Here is a 17,841-nt window from a genome sequence, read left to right on the forward strand (position 1 = left end):
TCAATAGGTGGCAAACTAAATTTCCCCAAAGAGTTATAACGATTGACCTGATTCGGCTCCGCAGTAACCCTTTGTTTCACTCGGGGCCAAACAATGATGTTGCTTCTGCTTGATTCGTGTTTGGTCAGATTACATCGTGATCCTAACTGCAGACCAGAAGGGGACGTGAGCTCCTGGACAGACTAATGAGGAGGCAACAATTAAATCTAAACAAGCTTAGATATCATTGCAGTGTATGATAAAAGGTATCCAATTTGTGTATTCATTTATGTTGAAAGTCCAACAGCAATTCTAAAAAGGTGATAATAATAATATTGTGATACCTATTGTGTATTATTTGATTACAATTGTCATATTGTATTCATAATTTCTTTTGAATATCTGGTGCCCTGGAGGCTCATTTTGAGCACAAGTTCAGTTTAAGTCCTACTGAATAAGCTAAACCAAATATAATATAATGAGACAGGCAAGCAGTAGTAACCTTTCCTAAATTAAATCCAAAAGTTCTTATGGTAATCCGTAAAATCCTTTCTGTTTCTCTGCTTATGCTGCCTACTATTTTTTCCAGCTGTCTTCCTCTTAAAATGTTTCTGATAAAAAATGCATTATGCATAATATAATAATGTAACGGAGGCTGAGTGTTGGAATGCAAATGAGCTATGAGCTTGCATTTCAAATGTACAAAAATGTACTCAATACCAATAATTGATAAGATTAAATTTAGGTCACAATAGATTTTGATGTCGACAGAGTTCATCGACTTTTGCAATGCATACGCCGGGAGAGGATGTGGTTATAATGAAATGCATATAGCCATGAACACTGAACGTCTTTCCAATTTCCCTTTATTATGTTAATAAATGCTCATACCGGGCATCTTTTCAATGTTGCATGTGGTGTGTAACAAAACATCACGGTGAATTGATGAATCAGGTGGTTTGACAGATGTAAATGAACATTCCATTGCTTTTGATTTCAATAACCATTAGCAGCTCTAATGACACACTCCAATGTTTATATGAGCTCTGACTGCATGGTGTATCACCAGCAGGGGAGTATGACACATCCACTAAATGCTGGCATCTGCTCGCTGTCCCTGTGAGGCTTTACATTGATTCCAGCAGATTTCTAAAGTGATTTTTGTAAGAGCATTTGCCTGGGATTAGTTTGCTCCTGAAAGCTCCACCAGAGCTTTTGGTGGGCTATTTAACGGGCAGAGACGGTGAGAGGCCTCGCAGTCGCTCTCTGCCCACAGGGCTGCGCAGATAAAGAGTGAGGATTGGTTTCAGCCAAAGCTGATCTTCCATCTTGTGTGTGGGATTTTGGAGGTCGTGCACAGGTGTGTGAGGGGTCTGAGTCCACGGACAATCCATTTAAGCTCTGGTGGATTTGTTCTGTTCAGGCTTAGCCTTACTTTCTTGAGAGAGTTAGGCAGTGAGACAGCGACAGGACAAGAAGGGACCAAAGATGAAATAAGACTTTGGTGCATTTTATTTCTGAATAGATGTGCTTTGAATTCCATATTATACAATGAATTAGTGTCTGCCTGCTCCTCTTCTCTTTTATCAATAGGGACAAACCTATCTGGGTAAATTGTCATGTTAACTGATGATGTTTAGGCATCCAGTTGAAAAGGGAAAAGTAAACAGCATAATCTAGCTGCATGTTGATTTAGTTCCTCGTGGGGCCTCTCTGTGCTGTAGTTTCCACCACACCACTTATAAGGTGCCGAGTGGCAGAGACACGGCTGTGAGATCACAAGCTGGAGCTGGCCAGCAGACAGCTGGGATGGGGTGTACTACTGGGTGAGTCACCCTTAAGCAGAGGAGAGGAGAGGAGAGGAGAGAAGAGAAGAGGAGAGGAGGGGAGAGCTGAGGAGTGAAGAGAAGAGGAGAGGAGAGGACACGAGAGGAGAGGAGAGGAGAGGGGAGGAGAAAGAAAGAAAGAACAGAGAGATGAAGGGAAGCAGTTGAGTAACATCAGGTTGAGAACAAATATCAACCTCATGAAAGCAATGGTCCTTGTTTGAACCGTGAAATGTTTCAGAGAAATGAACTGAGATGAACTTCTCTGTAAAATGGTTTGCAAGATTCTGCTTTCAGTTGACCTGAAAGATTGCATTAGAATTGACTCACTTGCACTGTATATGTGCCGTTGTTGCTTCAGGAAGAAACGCTGCAACGCCACAATTTTAGTCGACATCTGCAGTTGTTATGAACATAATTGAAATTTTAATCGGAGACATGGCAGATGCTTCTGTCATAGATGTGAAGTCATGGCTATGTCAATGTAAATGAACTGTTTGGGTGGAAGTTGTAACACTTTACAACAATATCAACATTACCAACGTGGGTTTAATTAGGTAGGATATCTTACGGTCAGTTTTGTTTAATGTGATGACAAACATTTGATTCACCAGCGCTCTCCCTAAAAATGATGTATGTCGTTTCTGTTGTTTTATCCACAACCGCCCCACATATCCAAATGTCCAAATGTCCAGTGGACAGGTGTTGTAAACACTCAACACAATGCACCTGTTTTTTGTGATGTATGTTATAATTCGAATGCCACTGTGATGTCCGTATCAAATAAAGTCTAATGTCATGTTCCCCATTGAGGGGGTTGTGGAATAAATCTGTGCCAGACAAATCAGGCTAATCTCTTTCTTCTGATTATGGAATTCAATCTAATATTGGTAATCATATTGGCCGTTAAAGGTCCTGCGTGTATCTCTTGCCTGTAGTCCATACAGCATGTATGCTAGATCAAAAGTTCCATTGCTTGTGGCTTTACACAAACAAGCTGGCACATCATCTTAAACTGCACCCAAACAAGTTGTCACATACTGTTTTGTGTGTCCCCTGCAGTCCAGGGGCTGCAGTGCTATGGCTGCAACATCATCCAGGGCCAGAGGTACGTGGACGTGGGCTGCTCCAACCCAGAGGTCATCACCTGCACTCACTCACACAAAGGCTTCAAACACCGCTTCTGCATCAAGACAGAGAGCAGTGAGTAAACTTCCATGATCAATATGTAATGAAATCACAATTTTCTCTTCTATTCATCCTCCAAGTCAAAGAGCTGATGCGTCTGATGCTTTTTAAAGAACATTTATGGTGGAGTGGAAGATTGTTTAATGATGATTAATTCACTCTGGCGTGCCACTGGACATTGGCATAATCATTTGTAATCATACTTTCATGTAAATGTTCTTTGTCCGCTGATGTGAATATTATATTGCTCCCTGCACTGAGGATAGTTGCATAACCCCTACTGTGGTGTGTTTTGATGAGTAAATTATAAGTCACTCCTTGTTTGATGTTAAGTCAAATGGAGGATGTGGACACCCATGACAGGAGAGTGATGGTCAAACGAGTAGTTCTGCTGATATCCGTGGAAGCGTGGACAATCCAGCTGTTCCTTTGCTCACTGTCTAAAGGATCCAGATCCACTCATGTTGAAAGGGCTGATGATGCACCTTTTCCATTTGCTCAGAGAAACAGCAAGCTCAGAAAAGGACTGTCAACAGCCAATTAGAAACCGTATGACAAGCACTTGTCGGTCAAATACTCGGAGCAGTGTCTTGGCAGTAATCGGTGGCCAGTCAGCCTGTTAATCTTCATGTGACCCCGCCAAACTCAAATCTAACAGATGCTGAGGAAGTTCTATAAGAGTCTTAAAGTTATAGTCCCCTTTGTCCTCAGATACAAGACATCTGTCCTTAATCCATAACTAGTCCAGTGCCCTTCTCTCCTGAGCAATGTCCTCTCTCTTCTCAGCGGTCGCTTACATTATAATTGTGGAGATAGATTCTTGACAGGATCTGCTGTGCACCCAGGAGACATGATCACTCTTGTTTTTCATCGTTAGGGGATTATAAATTACAGAGATGTTGTCAGGTACTAATTGAATGCAATAAAGTGCTCAGTAAAATCCCATTGTATAATCTATTTTTACAAACAGGGTGGAGAAGCTCCCTTTTATTTATAATTGCTGCTCAAAGATTCTAATTATGCATTTTAGTTTCATTGTCGTCAGAATAAAGGACTCAGACCGACGTACATACCTCACAAATTATATTGCAGTAATTATTGGAGATCGTTCTTTAGCCACATGCCTTTCTCCAAAACTGTATGACAACAAGAGAGACATCTCGCAACCACAACTAGAGAGAATCTCCACAGAATTTGTATCATTCGCCATCCCATAAGTGTGGATTTGGGTTCAGGTTTTTACATTCCTGACTGAATGTCCGTGTTTCTATATCTTTTTTTTCCAATTCTCCAAAGATATTTGTGAGGATGCTACTCTAAGTTACTGCATCGAACAGTACAGAATGTACTATTTGTCAGAGAGAGCTTGTCCTCTTATCTGTGAAGACATATCCTGTGGCGTGTGCCTTTAAGATCTCTCGTCTCATTACACACTTGCGCTTACTTCTGCTTTTTTTTCTTGCTGAGCAGAACACCAGCTCGTCACTCTTCTTTGACTGACTGTCTCCCCCTTCTGTCCCTCCAGCGGCCTTGGGTATTGTCCTGACCAGTGGTTGTGCCACATCCAGACACTGCCAGCAACATGAGCTACCAGGGGTGCGCATCCACTGCTGTGACTCAGACCTATGTAACAGCGCCCCCTCCTGGCACCCAAGCACACTCCACTGCATCTGTGCACTGTTCAGCCTCTTGCTGCTGAGGATGTGGTTGTGATGTGGAGTCAATCTGGCGAGGGACATAACACCAGTGGACTAATGAGAGGAGGGGGACACACAACCACTGTCATATCTTCTCTCAGATGCTCACGTTTAGAGCTGAAGGAGAGTTTCACTCCATGTGGTGTTACTGGTTAGCACCTTGGATCAGTAGCTTTTGTTACATTGTTACCTTGGATTTACAGTCAAAGTGGAAAATAACCATGTTTTATCAAAATAACAATGAAGTAGCTTTTAGTCACCTGTGAATTTACTCACTTAAATGTAGCTAAGTACAGTATACGGGGTAGTATGGGCCATTCGTTGCCATGAAAGAAATAGCTAAGAGTCATAATATCAGTTCATAAAACGCTTTCAGTAAAGACACCTTGTAGGAGCAATGCAGATACACACACACTTATATTTTCCTTGTTAAGGAGTTCATCATCTTTCTCAAGGTCAATTCTTTGCTGTACAGTCTTTTCTTTTAAAGTCACATATTTACCTTGCAAAGTTTAAGATACATCTTTTAGTTTGGTGTCCACTTCTCAAGGCTAAGCTTGGGAAAGCACACTGCATGTGGTTGTATGTAAAACTGTAAGAAATATTGTACAGTGAAAGCATGTAATGTTGTGAATTACTGGATTAAAATGTTTCATATTTTTCAAAAGTGCTTGAAATTTAAATTGGTGTCACACCAAGACATATACACCATGCATGTCAGAGAAAATGTAACTTACTTGGGATTTACATGATTTCATTGAACCGTAGGCCAGCAGATAAGAAAGGGATTTTATGTGCATATTAAAATGTGTAACACTGACATGAAATAGATACACTATATGTTTTGTAAGCTGTCATCTACAAACTAGTCTGGGTATCAAACCATACCAGCCTAGAAAATTTGATCAAAAGTTTTAGCACTGCTAAAGCAAAAACTTTAGACTGTAGACATTTTGGCAGAATGGATCATGTCCAAATATTTTTATTTAGGACCCCTGCTTCCATACGCTCACTGGAACTGTTTTCATATCTGAAAAATTACTGAAAGAAAGTTTAAGGGATGACTGAAGATGTTATTCATGAAGAATACTTCAGTTTTTCTAAATGATTTAGCTTTATGGATGTTAAAATGAACTGAGATAATTATTTTTATTTAGGCTACAACTCTAGTTTAGTATTTAGTATTACCCATATCTTGAGGATTTTTTAAAGTTGCAATAGTAATGCCATAAGTATATACATTATTAAATGTATGTAAACATCGGTTGATTTTTACCTTTTTTATGAATGTGGTCCCAGAAAAAGTAGTTGGTACTGAAGGAAACAACTAATTGGGATCCAAATAAACACATAAAAATGTACTTTTCGGCATACAATAGGTTATTTTGGCTAAACCTTACATTTCAGAATCTGTCTGAAAAACTGAAACAGCAGACGAAGTGCACACTGTCTTCGAAACCAGGTTAGTCAGGTGTAATGAAATCTCTGAACACTCAATATTGTTGTCTATCACATTATTTTACCTAAGTACTGATTTCATAATCTGATACCGCACTTCATCTATATCAGGAGGTATACCGACACAGTATGCATGAATACACCTGTGCAGGTGAGGTTGCTTTCCACGAAACAGTGATCACACCTTAAATCGCCGCATATGATGCTCTTTGTCCCAGAAGCCCATTGTATACAGCGGAGGAAACCCTGTGCCGTTAGCAGCCATCTTGGATAGACAGATCAGACTTGAGCCAGGATAACCTGCATTCCTCTTCTGAACAGCTCAAGAACACAAAGCTCAAAAGACTTAATTTCTGGTAAGGACAGGGAAGAGCGAAGACTTGAACATACTCTCACACACACCCCGGTTATCGGAAAGACACTGGTATTTCAATCACCAAACGGTTGGAACTGTTAAGCTAGCCTGTGTTTGCTAGGAGTCTGCTAATTGACAAGCTAACGAGGCTAGCTAACAGATGGCTAATACCAGGTTGTTTTTTATCGTTGGCTTTAAAGAATGGTATATACTATACATTACATTGCGAGTGATTACATTTGTTGGCGACACATCACTTGATCGGCAATGACTCAATACGAGTTGACAAGTTGACTAAACAGCGTATTTATCATAATCCAACCATCGCAGCTAGCTGGCAAACTAGCATGCTAAAGATACAGCTGGCTTTCGTTAGTTTGGTTTTTCGTGGCTTATGTGTAATTATGCAGAGGCCAAGTCGATTTTTCTAACGTGGTTACACTAATCAGGCGATACTGTCTGGATTGTCTCTGTGCTAATAGTGACAAACGTTTTGCGTCTTGTGATTTATGCTATTTGTTTTCAAGACGTATCCACTGATCTCAGCAAGCAGGTAGCTAGCTAACGCAAACTTAGCTGTCAAAACAGCTAGCTAATTTAGGGCCGTGATCGTTATCAGACACGATCATGTCGTTGGTTTTAGCCAAGTGAATGGTCAGGTTTAATTTCCTCTTTTACTTAGTAACGTTGTTAACTTTTTTGTGAGCAAACTAGCGGCATATAATTAACCAAACCGAAGCTGTCAATTTTGCCGGTTGTTAAACTAAACTAGCGACCGTCGCAGGGGCGCAGGCATGACGTTACAGTGTCACGTAAAAGTGATAACATGGGGGACAAGAGCCGGGTCTGTTTGTATCCTGGTGGCTACTATAGAAGAGATACTGTCATCATCTGTAGTGTAGCGTTGAACATAAGTCACGGTCTGATAGAACTCCTTAGACAACAACAGGGTGTTAGCCTGCTCTTTCCTTTACTTTTTTTTTTTTTTAACAGAAAAGAAGACCCTTTATGTCTTAAGTAGATTAGATGTATATATACATCTAATCTAGATATATATATATATATATATATATATATATATATATATATATATATATATATATATATATATATATATATATGCATGCACACATTAAAAAAAGTTGCACTCTGTTTAACATAAAACATACAAATTATATAAATACACAATAAATAACAACCTTTCTTATTGTGTTGCCTTTATTTCATCATATACATGTGTGAATAGATCAAATTCGAATTGTATGCATTGTAAAGCCTGAAAACAGCTGTGATTATGTCATATTGTTTTATGGCTTTAAAGAGTCACATGACTTGAATAGCGGTCCTGGACATCATAAAGCACTGTGACCATATGTTTGTCATGATTTCACGATAAATAGTGCATCGCCCACTCGATATGGGAAGTGGCTGTTGAGAGACGGAAAAGCAATGACAGGGTTTTTCTGGCAACGGATTCAGTGGGTTGGGGAGTACTGGAAAATTGCTGAGGCGGCATTCTCGTCACATGATCTTGATTCCATGACGGATACTCGTGGGGTTCTACTTGATGAGCACAAAAAGCTAAAAGAACGGTTTAGTATCAAAATGTAATTGCATCTTGGTTTGCCTCTGTTTCTGGGTAATATTTTAATTGCTTACTTTCCAGAGCACTGAAAACCTTCACATGGTGTAAATATGCCACATGAGGGTCATGTGACAGGAGGCAGTCTGGAGAAAGGCCCTCAAATATTTCTTTATGATTTTAAAGAATTCAATAGTGTGATTGCGAAGGATTTGTTCATGACCTCTGTTTCACTTTGAAACCTGCTTAGTACAACTTCTTTTATGTGATATAGTATCAAAGTTAGCCATATTTTCAACAAAATAGTAAAAGGGTAAATCCTACAATGATCACATGAGAAGTTGCTAAAGACTACTTTTTGCCTGAGTTGACTAGTTGGTGTAAGCCTGAGTAATTATCAAATGTCAGATCAGGTTGCAGAGTTAGGACTGTCATAGTGAGCCAAATCTTTTCTGAGGCCTCCAAAAAAACCCACTGTCACAGCCTGCTCTGTAAGTTGTTTACATAAATTGTAACGCTTAGTAGTTTCTCCTGAAGTCATAGTTTTCTTTCAGGAAACTAGAGATACGGAAACATGCTTTGGAGTTGTCTTAGTTATCACATGTTATGGTCTGTTATTTTGATATAATTTATCTCTAAACATTAGAATACTCTACTTTTAATGTTTTGACGTTTGATATAGATAATTTTTCTGGCATAGGATTAGTATGAGTGTCATTATCATGAGGGTATCTGACCCAACACCATTTGTATTGAAGCAACATTTCGACCTGAATTAACCTCAATTAAGTCTTCCTGCAGGTCGTCTTCCTTTCTGTTTCTGATCCTCTATATTCACCCACTTACTTCATCTAATGCCATTGAAAGTCTACACTTTCCATTTGTCTCTTTTTTTTTAACCCTGTAAAGTAATTTTGTCTTTACTAGTTTGAGTCTCAAATCACAGCCATCTACATTTTGTCTGGTTGTGTCACTGTCAAACATGGTCACTCTACTGCAGATGCAGGAGTATGAGCACTAAGCTCTGGTGTGACAGTGATTTCATCATTTTCACTGAGCTGCAGATCAGAGAATAGCACTGGCTGACTAGCTTTGCCAGGGACACAGAAACCATCACGTTGCTGCATAATTATGTACCTGATTGTTAAGCCTGAATTATTTACCTCTCTACAGCAGTTACACTGTACGGCAGCACCTTCCAGAATTACATAGTGGTCTTTATTCAGCACAAATACAACATGGCCTTGATGTCAGGAAATTACTTTGCAAAGTGAATTAAATAGGGAAGTTGTTCATGAGACGGCCTGCTTTCTAAAGCTGCTTTATTGATGTCATACGTGACTCGATCATTTATTTATTAACAAATCTGTGCATGTTCAAAAAGTGCACCTCCTGATTGGCTGTTCAACCAGTGTATTTGTGAATGTACTTTTTGATATACAGACGTAGTGGCAATATCGTGTGGTAGTTCTGAAAGCTCTTCCTGTGTTCTTTTTCTGTGTGCTGTCTATTGAGTGTTAACAATGAAGCATCACTGGTTATGAGATAGGTTTCAGGGCTATTTTTAGCTTATATGAAAGATTGCCTGAGCTTTGAGCTCGGAAATATTGTTAATACTCTAATGTAATGCACGCTGACTTCAGCTTTAGTGATGGTTCAAACAATGTGGCACTAACTCACCAGAGTAGATTATTTCCAGTGCTAAATCAATTAATGTTTGTAAATAATAAACTAAAGGGTGCATCTTTGTGAATTATCTTTTACAGCACCGGTAAGGTGTGCTCTTCAAGTTCTAACGTGTCAACATAGATCTTGACTCCATAAAGAGGTGAGTTTAATTTCTTTTTTGGTAGTAATATAAGTGAGGGGCAAAGATTTATTAGCCTCAGCAGTTTGTCATTGGACAAAAAGCTATTATAAGTACATGGCTACATCTGTTTTTTCTGCTTTTTATTTATGTAAGCGAAGCAGAAATATGAAGTGTGTGGGAAGTGCAGTCATAGTACCTGATAGTTGACCAATCAAATGAAAAAGTTATTTGGGTTTTGGTTACTTGTTCAGTCTCGGCGGTTATATACTTTCATTTAATAGGACGTTTTTGTTATGGCCTAGTCAAGGACATACTTGCTCATATTGATGTGCACCACATTTATAATTGGGTCATTTAAAATGGCATATTATGAGGGTAATTATTAAAATATTTTACCTGGATTCTTCACACAATGTTTGGATGTGTAAATCACATTCCAACACATGTATAGGCTTCTGTTTGTATAGCTGTACTTAAGTGTGCATTAATGAAGCAGCCGGTCTTGCGTAGGAATTTCACTGGCCTTTACGTGACCATTTTAAATCCAGGCGTGCACAGTATTGCTCTCAGAAATGCTCAAGTTTGACTTTTTAGCCTCCCTAAGTATGTTTTTGGTTAATTGTTTTTGAATTGATAAAACATTTGTGTACAAACTCTGTGTTGTATAAACATACTTTTTTTGTTGTTATTATAACGCATGTTTTATTCGCAAGATAACCTTTAATGAAAACAAAATAAGTCATGCTTATAGTCAGTAAGCTAATATGCAGAACTAATGTGGTCAGTGTTGGACTTTAATGGCTGTAGTCATTGTTTGAAGAATAAAAACTAACTTGTACATGCCTAAACCTCTCCCTTTTCTTTGTTTCAGAGCCACCATGGCCACTGCACCGTACAACTACTCCTACATTTTCAAATACATCATTATCGGTAAGTGAGCAGTGATTTTCAGGGAGCCTTTTAATGAGCAGTTCACATTGATATATGTATCCCACTTCTATGTTTTGTATGCTGGATACTAACACCGTACATTGAGTGGGTCCAACATGTTTTAATATGTCCATTATAGTCTCTTTATTTTTATAAAATATTTTGCTTTGATTATAAATAAAGCACCACATGTCAAGAGATGTTTCTGCATGACTGCCTTCATCTCCTGAGAGACAGTAATACTGGACAGACACATATGTATAAGTCCACACTGTTTTTTAAAAATGATTTAATTTAAACTGCCTGATATTCAAAATGAATCACTAGTATCTAAATGCCATGAGTAATTGCGCTAATCTGTGCCTCTTATTAATGAATAGGTTACCATGCACTGCAAATGTGTGAATATTTTTTCCCTTATTAGAATGATGTCCCACTTTAGCTGACATGTTTGTTAACGTGAACACATAACTGCTTTTACTTCTACATACATTTACAGACAGACAAATGCTTAAACAAACAACCTCGGCTCTGGGCTATTTACCGTCCTCTCATGTGAAATCTAAAACACCCTGGCTCAAAGCTCACCTTAAGAGGTGTGGATATGAGTCTTGAAGCGCAGCCTGTGGCTTGCTACCTCACTTTTTGCTTATTCTTTTCTTTCCTTCGCTATTTAGTTTTGAAAAGGAAAGTGTTACAGTCTTGTGATCCTACTATACGCCATTTTCTAAGACACTTTTGATGTTTCCAGCAAGTGCCCTAACTTTGAGGCTTGTTGGTGTTTTTATCTTCTTTTTATTTATTTTTTCGCAGATGAAAGCTTTAATAGTCATTCTTAAAATATTGGCACACCTTAAATAACAATGTATATATTGTAAAATGTATTTATTTTGTCAACATCACACACCCAACCGCATTTCATTGTCAAACCACATTATATTATATTGAAGTCTTCTCTGTCCCATCTTGCTCCACACACTGCAGGCTAGAATAGAGAATTGTTCTTTTTCGGCTATTGAGTTTCTCTGTTCCTCCCTCTCTCTCCACAGGGGACATGGGGGTAGGGAAGTCATGTTTGCTCCACCAGTTCACGGAAAAGAAATGTAAGTGCTGCCTTGATTTTGACTCCTCTCTGTGTGTACTTGTGTCTCAGTGTATGTAAGGTTGCCAGGTTCAACTGGAGTGCCTAAAACGCTTTAGATTTCTTTCTGCGCGAGCGGAAGTCAGTGGCATAGAAGTAGAGCGTGAGCTCAACAGTGAGAGACTCTTCTTCTGTGTGTGTGAGTCAGCTGCAGCCTCCCATTACCATTCAGCTCTGTTTTGTTCAGCGCTACTATTAACGAGCCAGATGCCGTGTTTCTCATTCACAAGCCACCATCACATCCTGCGCACACACATGCACACACACACACACACACGCTCACTTTCTGATGGGCTGATTTAGAAAAGATTTTTAAGTATCAGTTCAAAAGAAATGGACCGCTTTCTGGGTGTTGATACGTTCATTTTACAACAGAGTATGATGACTCTAAATACTGTTTAATTATTGAGGCACCTGCTGCTGACTAACATTGGAGGTGTGTGACAAAATGTACATTGCAACAATATCATTGAAAGCGAACTCACACTTCCCGTCACACTTTTGAGAGAGTTGGTGATTATGAGAGGACAATTGGTGGTTAATGTCACTAAAATGATTTAAATTGACTCCTCTCTCGCTTTCCACAGTCATGGCGGACTGCCCCCATACGATTGGCGTCGAGTTTGGTACAAGGATAATTGAGGTGAGCGGCCAGAAGATCAAGCTGCAGATTTGGGACACAGCGGGGCAAGAGCGCTTCAGGGCCGTCACCCGCTCCTACTACCGTGGAGCTGCAGGCGCGCTCATGGTCTACGACATCACCAGGTACAGGATGCTTCTTATGTGTGAAGGTGCAACTTTTACATGCTCTCACCTTTTGCGCCGAAGCGTAAGAAGAAGGTTAATGGGGGGGAAAGAGCATCTGATAAGTGCTCATTTCACCCCTGCAGACTCCCTCCTGAACAAACATGAACAATTTGTCTTCCAGCATGTGTCTGACCCTTTTTCCTAAAGTGTGAGATGGTATCAAGGGTGTGCCAAATAAACACAGTTCTACATGTGGAATTTCTTACCACACCCAACTCCAGTAGCGGCCCTTAGGGTCCCATAAAAAGTACTTATGTGGAAGAAATATGAATTGTTTACATAAGTGTTAATGTGACCACCCTTCAGCTTCTGCTGGGCTAATTGACACAAATTGGAGAAAAAGAGGAGTAAATGGTCCCGTTAAGAGGGTCCAGTGTGTCAGTGACGTGAACAACATATATTTCGGTGCAATAGCTTGCGAAAGCATTTGCTCATCGCTGCTGGATCAAACAGGACTGCGTATGCTTCTCCTGTTTAGAAATTCATAAATAAAAATAGGTAACCACTGTCTGTAACAACGTTGTCCTGCTCTCACTGTTGCACCACCGTCATCCTGATGATGTTGCAGCTGCACACTGTCCTGATGCATCCTAAGAGGGGGCAACGTTGAGTATTTGCACGTCGTCATAGTAACCACTGTCCCTTTGTTGATGTCATGCAGGAGAAGCACGTACAACCATCTCAGCAGCTGGCTGACTGACGCCAGAAACCTCACCAACCCCAACACTGTAAGTACACAGAAAAAACATCTTTTCCCACTGTAATGATTCTGTTTGTCGTTTGCTCTTCATCTGTATATCCCTGCCCTTTTTATATTTAATTTTACTGTGTAGTTTTCTCTCCTTCATGTTTATTATAAGCAAATCCCTGATGCTTAATTTCTTTTAGTTTCCCCTGTGTTCTTCTCCCTCTCCCCTTCCTTGGGCCAGTCAAAGACACAGTCTTGTCCATTTCTTAAATTGGATTTCTCAGTAAATATGATTAGCTGTGAAACAAACTGCTCTTATTTACTGAGCTTTGTTCCCTCAAAGAAATGCGTTCCTGTAATGTTCCACTTTCACTCCAGGTTTTTATCATCAAGTGAAAAATGTTTTCCTGCTTTATAAACACTGAGGTTTATTCAAATCTAGCTATTATCATCCACATGTGTCTTGTTCTTTTGCTAACTTTAAGGTTAAATTTGACCACAACGTAAACCTTACTGTGTTTGTATGAATATTAATTGAAAGATTGTCTGTTTTGTTCTTTCTGTCGCATCTTGACTATAAAACAAAGTGGTAGAAGAATTTCCTGGAAGCCCTTGAACCTAAGCTGTTGTCCACTGAAGTATCTTGGTTCGTCCATACGGTGGCAGTGTTGTAGTCTAGTCATGATGTTGGGATACAAGTGTAAACATGTGTTCCTGCTTCAAGTGAGTTTATTGGCCGCTGATGTTTGAGAAGTGAACACATAATGAACACATTATGTTTTCACTTGACAGACACCAGTCGTCATCTGAATGAAAACAACAGTTGTGTAAGACTTCTTGGAATTTAGCAAGAGCTTCTAAAAAAAATCAACAGTTGATTTTCCCAATAACACCAATAATTCAAAAAGATTTTAATTCAACATTTTCAGCATGAAATCAACAATACTATTTGTGCCTTTGACTCTCTTCTATGCAGTGGATGTAAGGCACTTTTCTCATCTACATTTTTTTTCTTAACTCACTGCCATAGCACAGTGAGTACCATTGTTAACAATTCTGGAATAAAGCAGAATAAATAGTTGAAAAAAAAAAAGAATGGTTTACGCTTCACTTGCAGTTGTGGGAGTCTTAAGAGAGTTTGTCACGGCTACAACAGAGAAGCTCATTTCATCACAGTTGCCAGGGCCACAGCCAGGTGCGCTCATGTGTCACTTCCTCAGTGTGGAGTTGTTTGTTAGGACGTTGATGGAAAGATGTACTGTCAACAGTCTGCTATACTGCCTCTGGCATTCTTAGCTCTTTGAAGCTTGAAAAGAAAAAGCCGATACTGTCACACGGATTGTCTCACCTTTCCAGTTTCTGTATTTCCAGGTGATCATTCTCATAGGAAACAAAGCAGATCTGGAGGCCCAGAGGGATGTCACGTATGAGGAAGCAAAGCAGTTTGCTGAAGAGAACGGTGAGTCACATACAGAGCAGCGCGTGTTTGAAAGACAGGAAAGAGGGTTTTAAGTGGAGGAAACGTTTACCTTTAGTTTTACTGTGCTGTCTCTCTTCAGCTCTTTAAGGCAGTAATTAATCAGAGCCTCGGGCATCTTCAAGACTGATGGATATAGTTACTTTATTAATCCCGCAAGGGGAATTTGCATATATACAAGTGACCATTTCATCAAAATTTATAATCGCAACAAAATGGCCAAATATTTAAAATTAAATTGAGATTCAGCCCTTGTACTCTTTTCAGACTGTTTATAATAGACGACCTCATGGTTGACTTCAAGAGAAGTGAGGTTTCTATCTGTATTGCTGAGACAGAAGCTAGGAGGAGTTTACTTGAGGAAAGCAGAGATATTAATTGAAAGTATTTGAGGTATGTGAGCTTGTAACAATGTTTTATTGACTCTGTCATTGCATCTGTTTTATGTTCTTCAGGTCTGTTGTTTCTGGAAGCCAGTGCAAAAACGTAAGTCTGCAGAGCTTCATTTCAGTGAAAGCAGAACATGAAATATCCCTCTGCTTACATTCTTACTCCCAATTGCCTCTTTCCTCACTTCACTCATTTGTGTTTATGCTCTGTGTTCAGGGGTGAAAACGTTGAGGACGCCTTCCTGGAAGCTGCGAAGAAGATCTACCAGAACATCCAAGATGGCAGCCTGGACCTGAACGCCGCCGAGTCAGGGGTCCAGCACAAGCCCTCGGCCCCGCAGGGCGGTCGGCTAACCAGCGAACCACAGCCCCAGAGGGAAGGCTGCGGATGCTAATGACCAAGCAACGCCCCTTCATCCTCCCTTCCTCCCTCCGTCTGTCCTGCCCGCCCTCCCTCAACCATCCCCCCTTCATCCATTCCTCCACCTCCGTACGTCCATCCACCCTCCTCCCTCACTGCACCAGGAGCTGCATGAGAGCAGGGCTGCGGAGGGAAGGAACGGGGGATGGATATCGACTTGGGCCAGACTGAGCTGGACTGTGTGGACTACATCTCCTCCTCCTCCTCTTCCTCTCTGCCTATCTGTCTTACTCCCCCTCCTCTCTAAATTCTGTCAGCGTGTTGTCGTCCCATAATGCTCCTCTTTCGCTTCCCTCCACTCCTCTTGCACCATTCAGTCTAGTTTCCCCCCCCAGTCATAGTATCATAGATGCCACCACACATTACACGGGTTACTGACACTATAGATAGATGTAACATTCATGCGATAATGATAAACCGAGACTGATTTTTTTAATGTTTGGTTTTATAGCTCTATATGACATGTAAACATTGCATTAAATTTCATCCACCACTGATCAGTTGTATGTGAATAACTCCTGGTTTACCAATCCAGCAGTTTATGCTCTCCTGCAGTTAATGCAGGATTGGACAGTGAAGGCAGTGGAGTAGTGCGTCATGCAGCCACACAGGTAGAGGCTCTTTACTGTGTGTCAAAAGAATGTGTAGCCCAGTGAGCTCTTTCAGCAGGATTCAAACCCGCTTGTGGCTTTTAATTTTGTTTCTGCTGCTTGACACGAAGAGTTCCTTTGCCAGATGTGGCGATGACGTTCTCAGGAGAAGACGGGAATTGTCGACAAATTCAATGAATTCCTCAGTCTCTCTGAGATAGCTGGAAGGAATATTGGGTGCTGCCTAGCGAGTCTGTGTGTTAAAAAGTTGGATGAGTTTTATTAGACAAAAAAAAACTGGCTTTTCTGTTTTTGGTGTAAAGATTCATTCACATCAGTTTCTTTGCACCAGCTGTCCCCCTCATAGCCCATCTGACCCCTTATAACTTCCCCCGCAGGTCATATCAACAAAGTTTGTCTTTACCAGCATTTTCTTTGTCATGGTTTGTTGCCTTATAATTCATGTTATTACTCTTTAATCTGTATTGTATTGCTGCACTTCCTCTTCACCCTGCTATTGGACTCACCCCAAATAAATCCACTCTTAGTCATGATTGCATTTTACTAAATAATGTAAAAATGCAGGTGGTGGCTTACATGTTTGAAATATCTCAAAGGTATCAGCAGCATGGTCTTTAAACTGTCAACACTCCTTTATTTCAAGTGCTGCACTGAAGAGCTGATCTGTTGTTCCTCTGACTTGTATAATACAACACCAAGCAGCATGCCCCTCCCCCCTCCCCAATACAGTGAAATTGTCAAAATCCAGTTGTTTTTTTGTTTTCAAATACAATTTTTCTGTACGATAGTGATTCCCTGATTGGACAGCTGTATATATTGCTTCTTAACTATTGGTGATGACCTCGCTACTTTCCAATTAAAGAAATTATTTGCCGGCTTTGCCAAGATCTGTACAGTTGACGTGCTAGTGGGTTGCCTGTAATTCATGCTTGGGAAATTCTGTAACATAGTTTCTATTAAATGTATGTAAAGGATAGACACCCCCTAACTACCCTGTCTGCACACTACTGAACTTGTCAATTGGTTGAGGGGAGAGGAAGTGGATTGATATGATGTGCAAACTAGTATTTATGTCTGCAAACTCTTGATTCCCCTCATTACTGTATGGAGTGGAGAATGGGGCACTTTTGTTTGTTCTGTTTTTCTTTTTCCACCCCATCATTGCTCCTCCACATGGGAGGGGCCTGCATCGCTGTCTTAACTTTTGGGGAGTGGGGATTGGTTTGTTATTGTGGGAAGTTGGTGGGCTGGGTTTGACTTTTTCCTTTGCCCCACCTCTTTTGCAGTCTGAGTGACCACTTCCTGCTTTTGTCTGTCCACAAGTACAAAAAAAAGTACATATGTATAAATTTTTAAGGAGCTGTGCTAACATTTAAATGCGTTCTTGAGTGTATATGATTTTAAAATGTTGACATTTTGATTTTAATGACAAAATACTCTAGACAGAAAAAAATAAATTATACATAACCTGTTGCTGTCTGT

The 17,841-nt window shown here is 40.1% G+C and overlaps 1 protein-coding gene across 1 annotated transcript; it reads left to right on the plus strand.

Annotated features, from left to right (window-relative positions):
- The first annotated feature begins 6,364 nt into the window (after positions 1-6,364).
- Positions 6,365-17,830, plus strand: rab14l (RAB14, member RAS oncogene family, like). Its single transcript, XM_068574139.1, has 9 exons — positions 6,365-6,504; positions 9,852-9,913; positions 10,767-10,825; positions 11,875-11,928; positions 12,554-12,731; positions 13,435-13,501; positions 14,833-14,920; positions 15,394-15,424; positions 15,545-17,830. The coding sequence occupies exons 3-9, from the start codon at positions 10,774-10,776 to the stop codon at positions 15,720-15,722; spliced, it is 648 nt and encodes a 215-aa protein (XP_068430240.1). The 5' UTR covers positions 6,365-6,504; positions 9,852-9,913; positions 10,767-10,773; the 3' UTR covers positions 15,723-17,830.
- Positions 17,831-17,841: the final 11 nt, after the last annotated feature.

The sequence above is a fragment of the Clinocottus analis genome, unplaced genomic scaffold, assembly GCF_023055335.1.
Source record: "Clinocottus analis isolate CAN_PGR_092001 unplaced genomic scaffold, fCliAna1.0.p SCAF_13, whole genome shotgun sequence".
NCBI lineage: Eukaryota > Metazoa > Chordata > Actinopteri > Perciformes > Cottidae > Clinocottus > Clinocottus analis.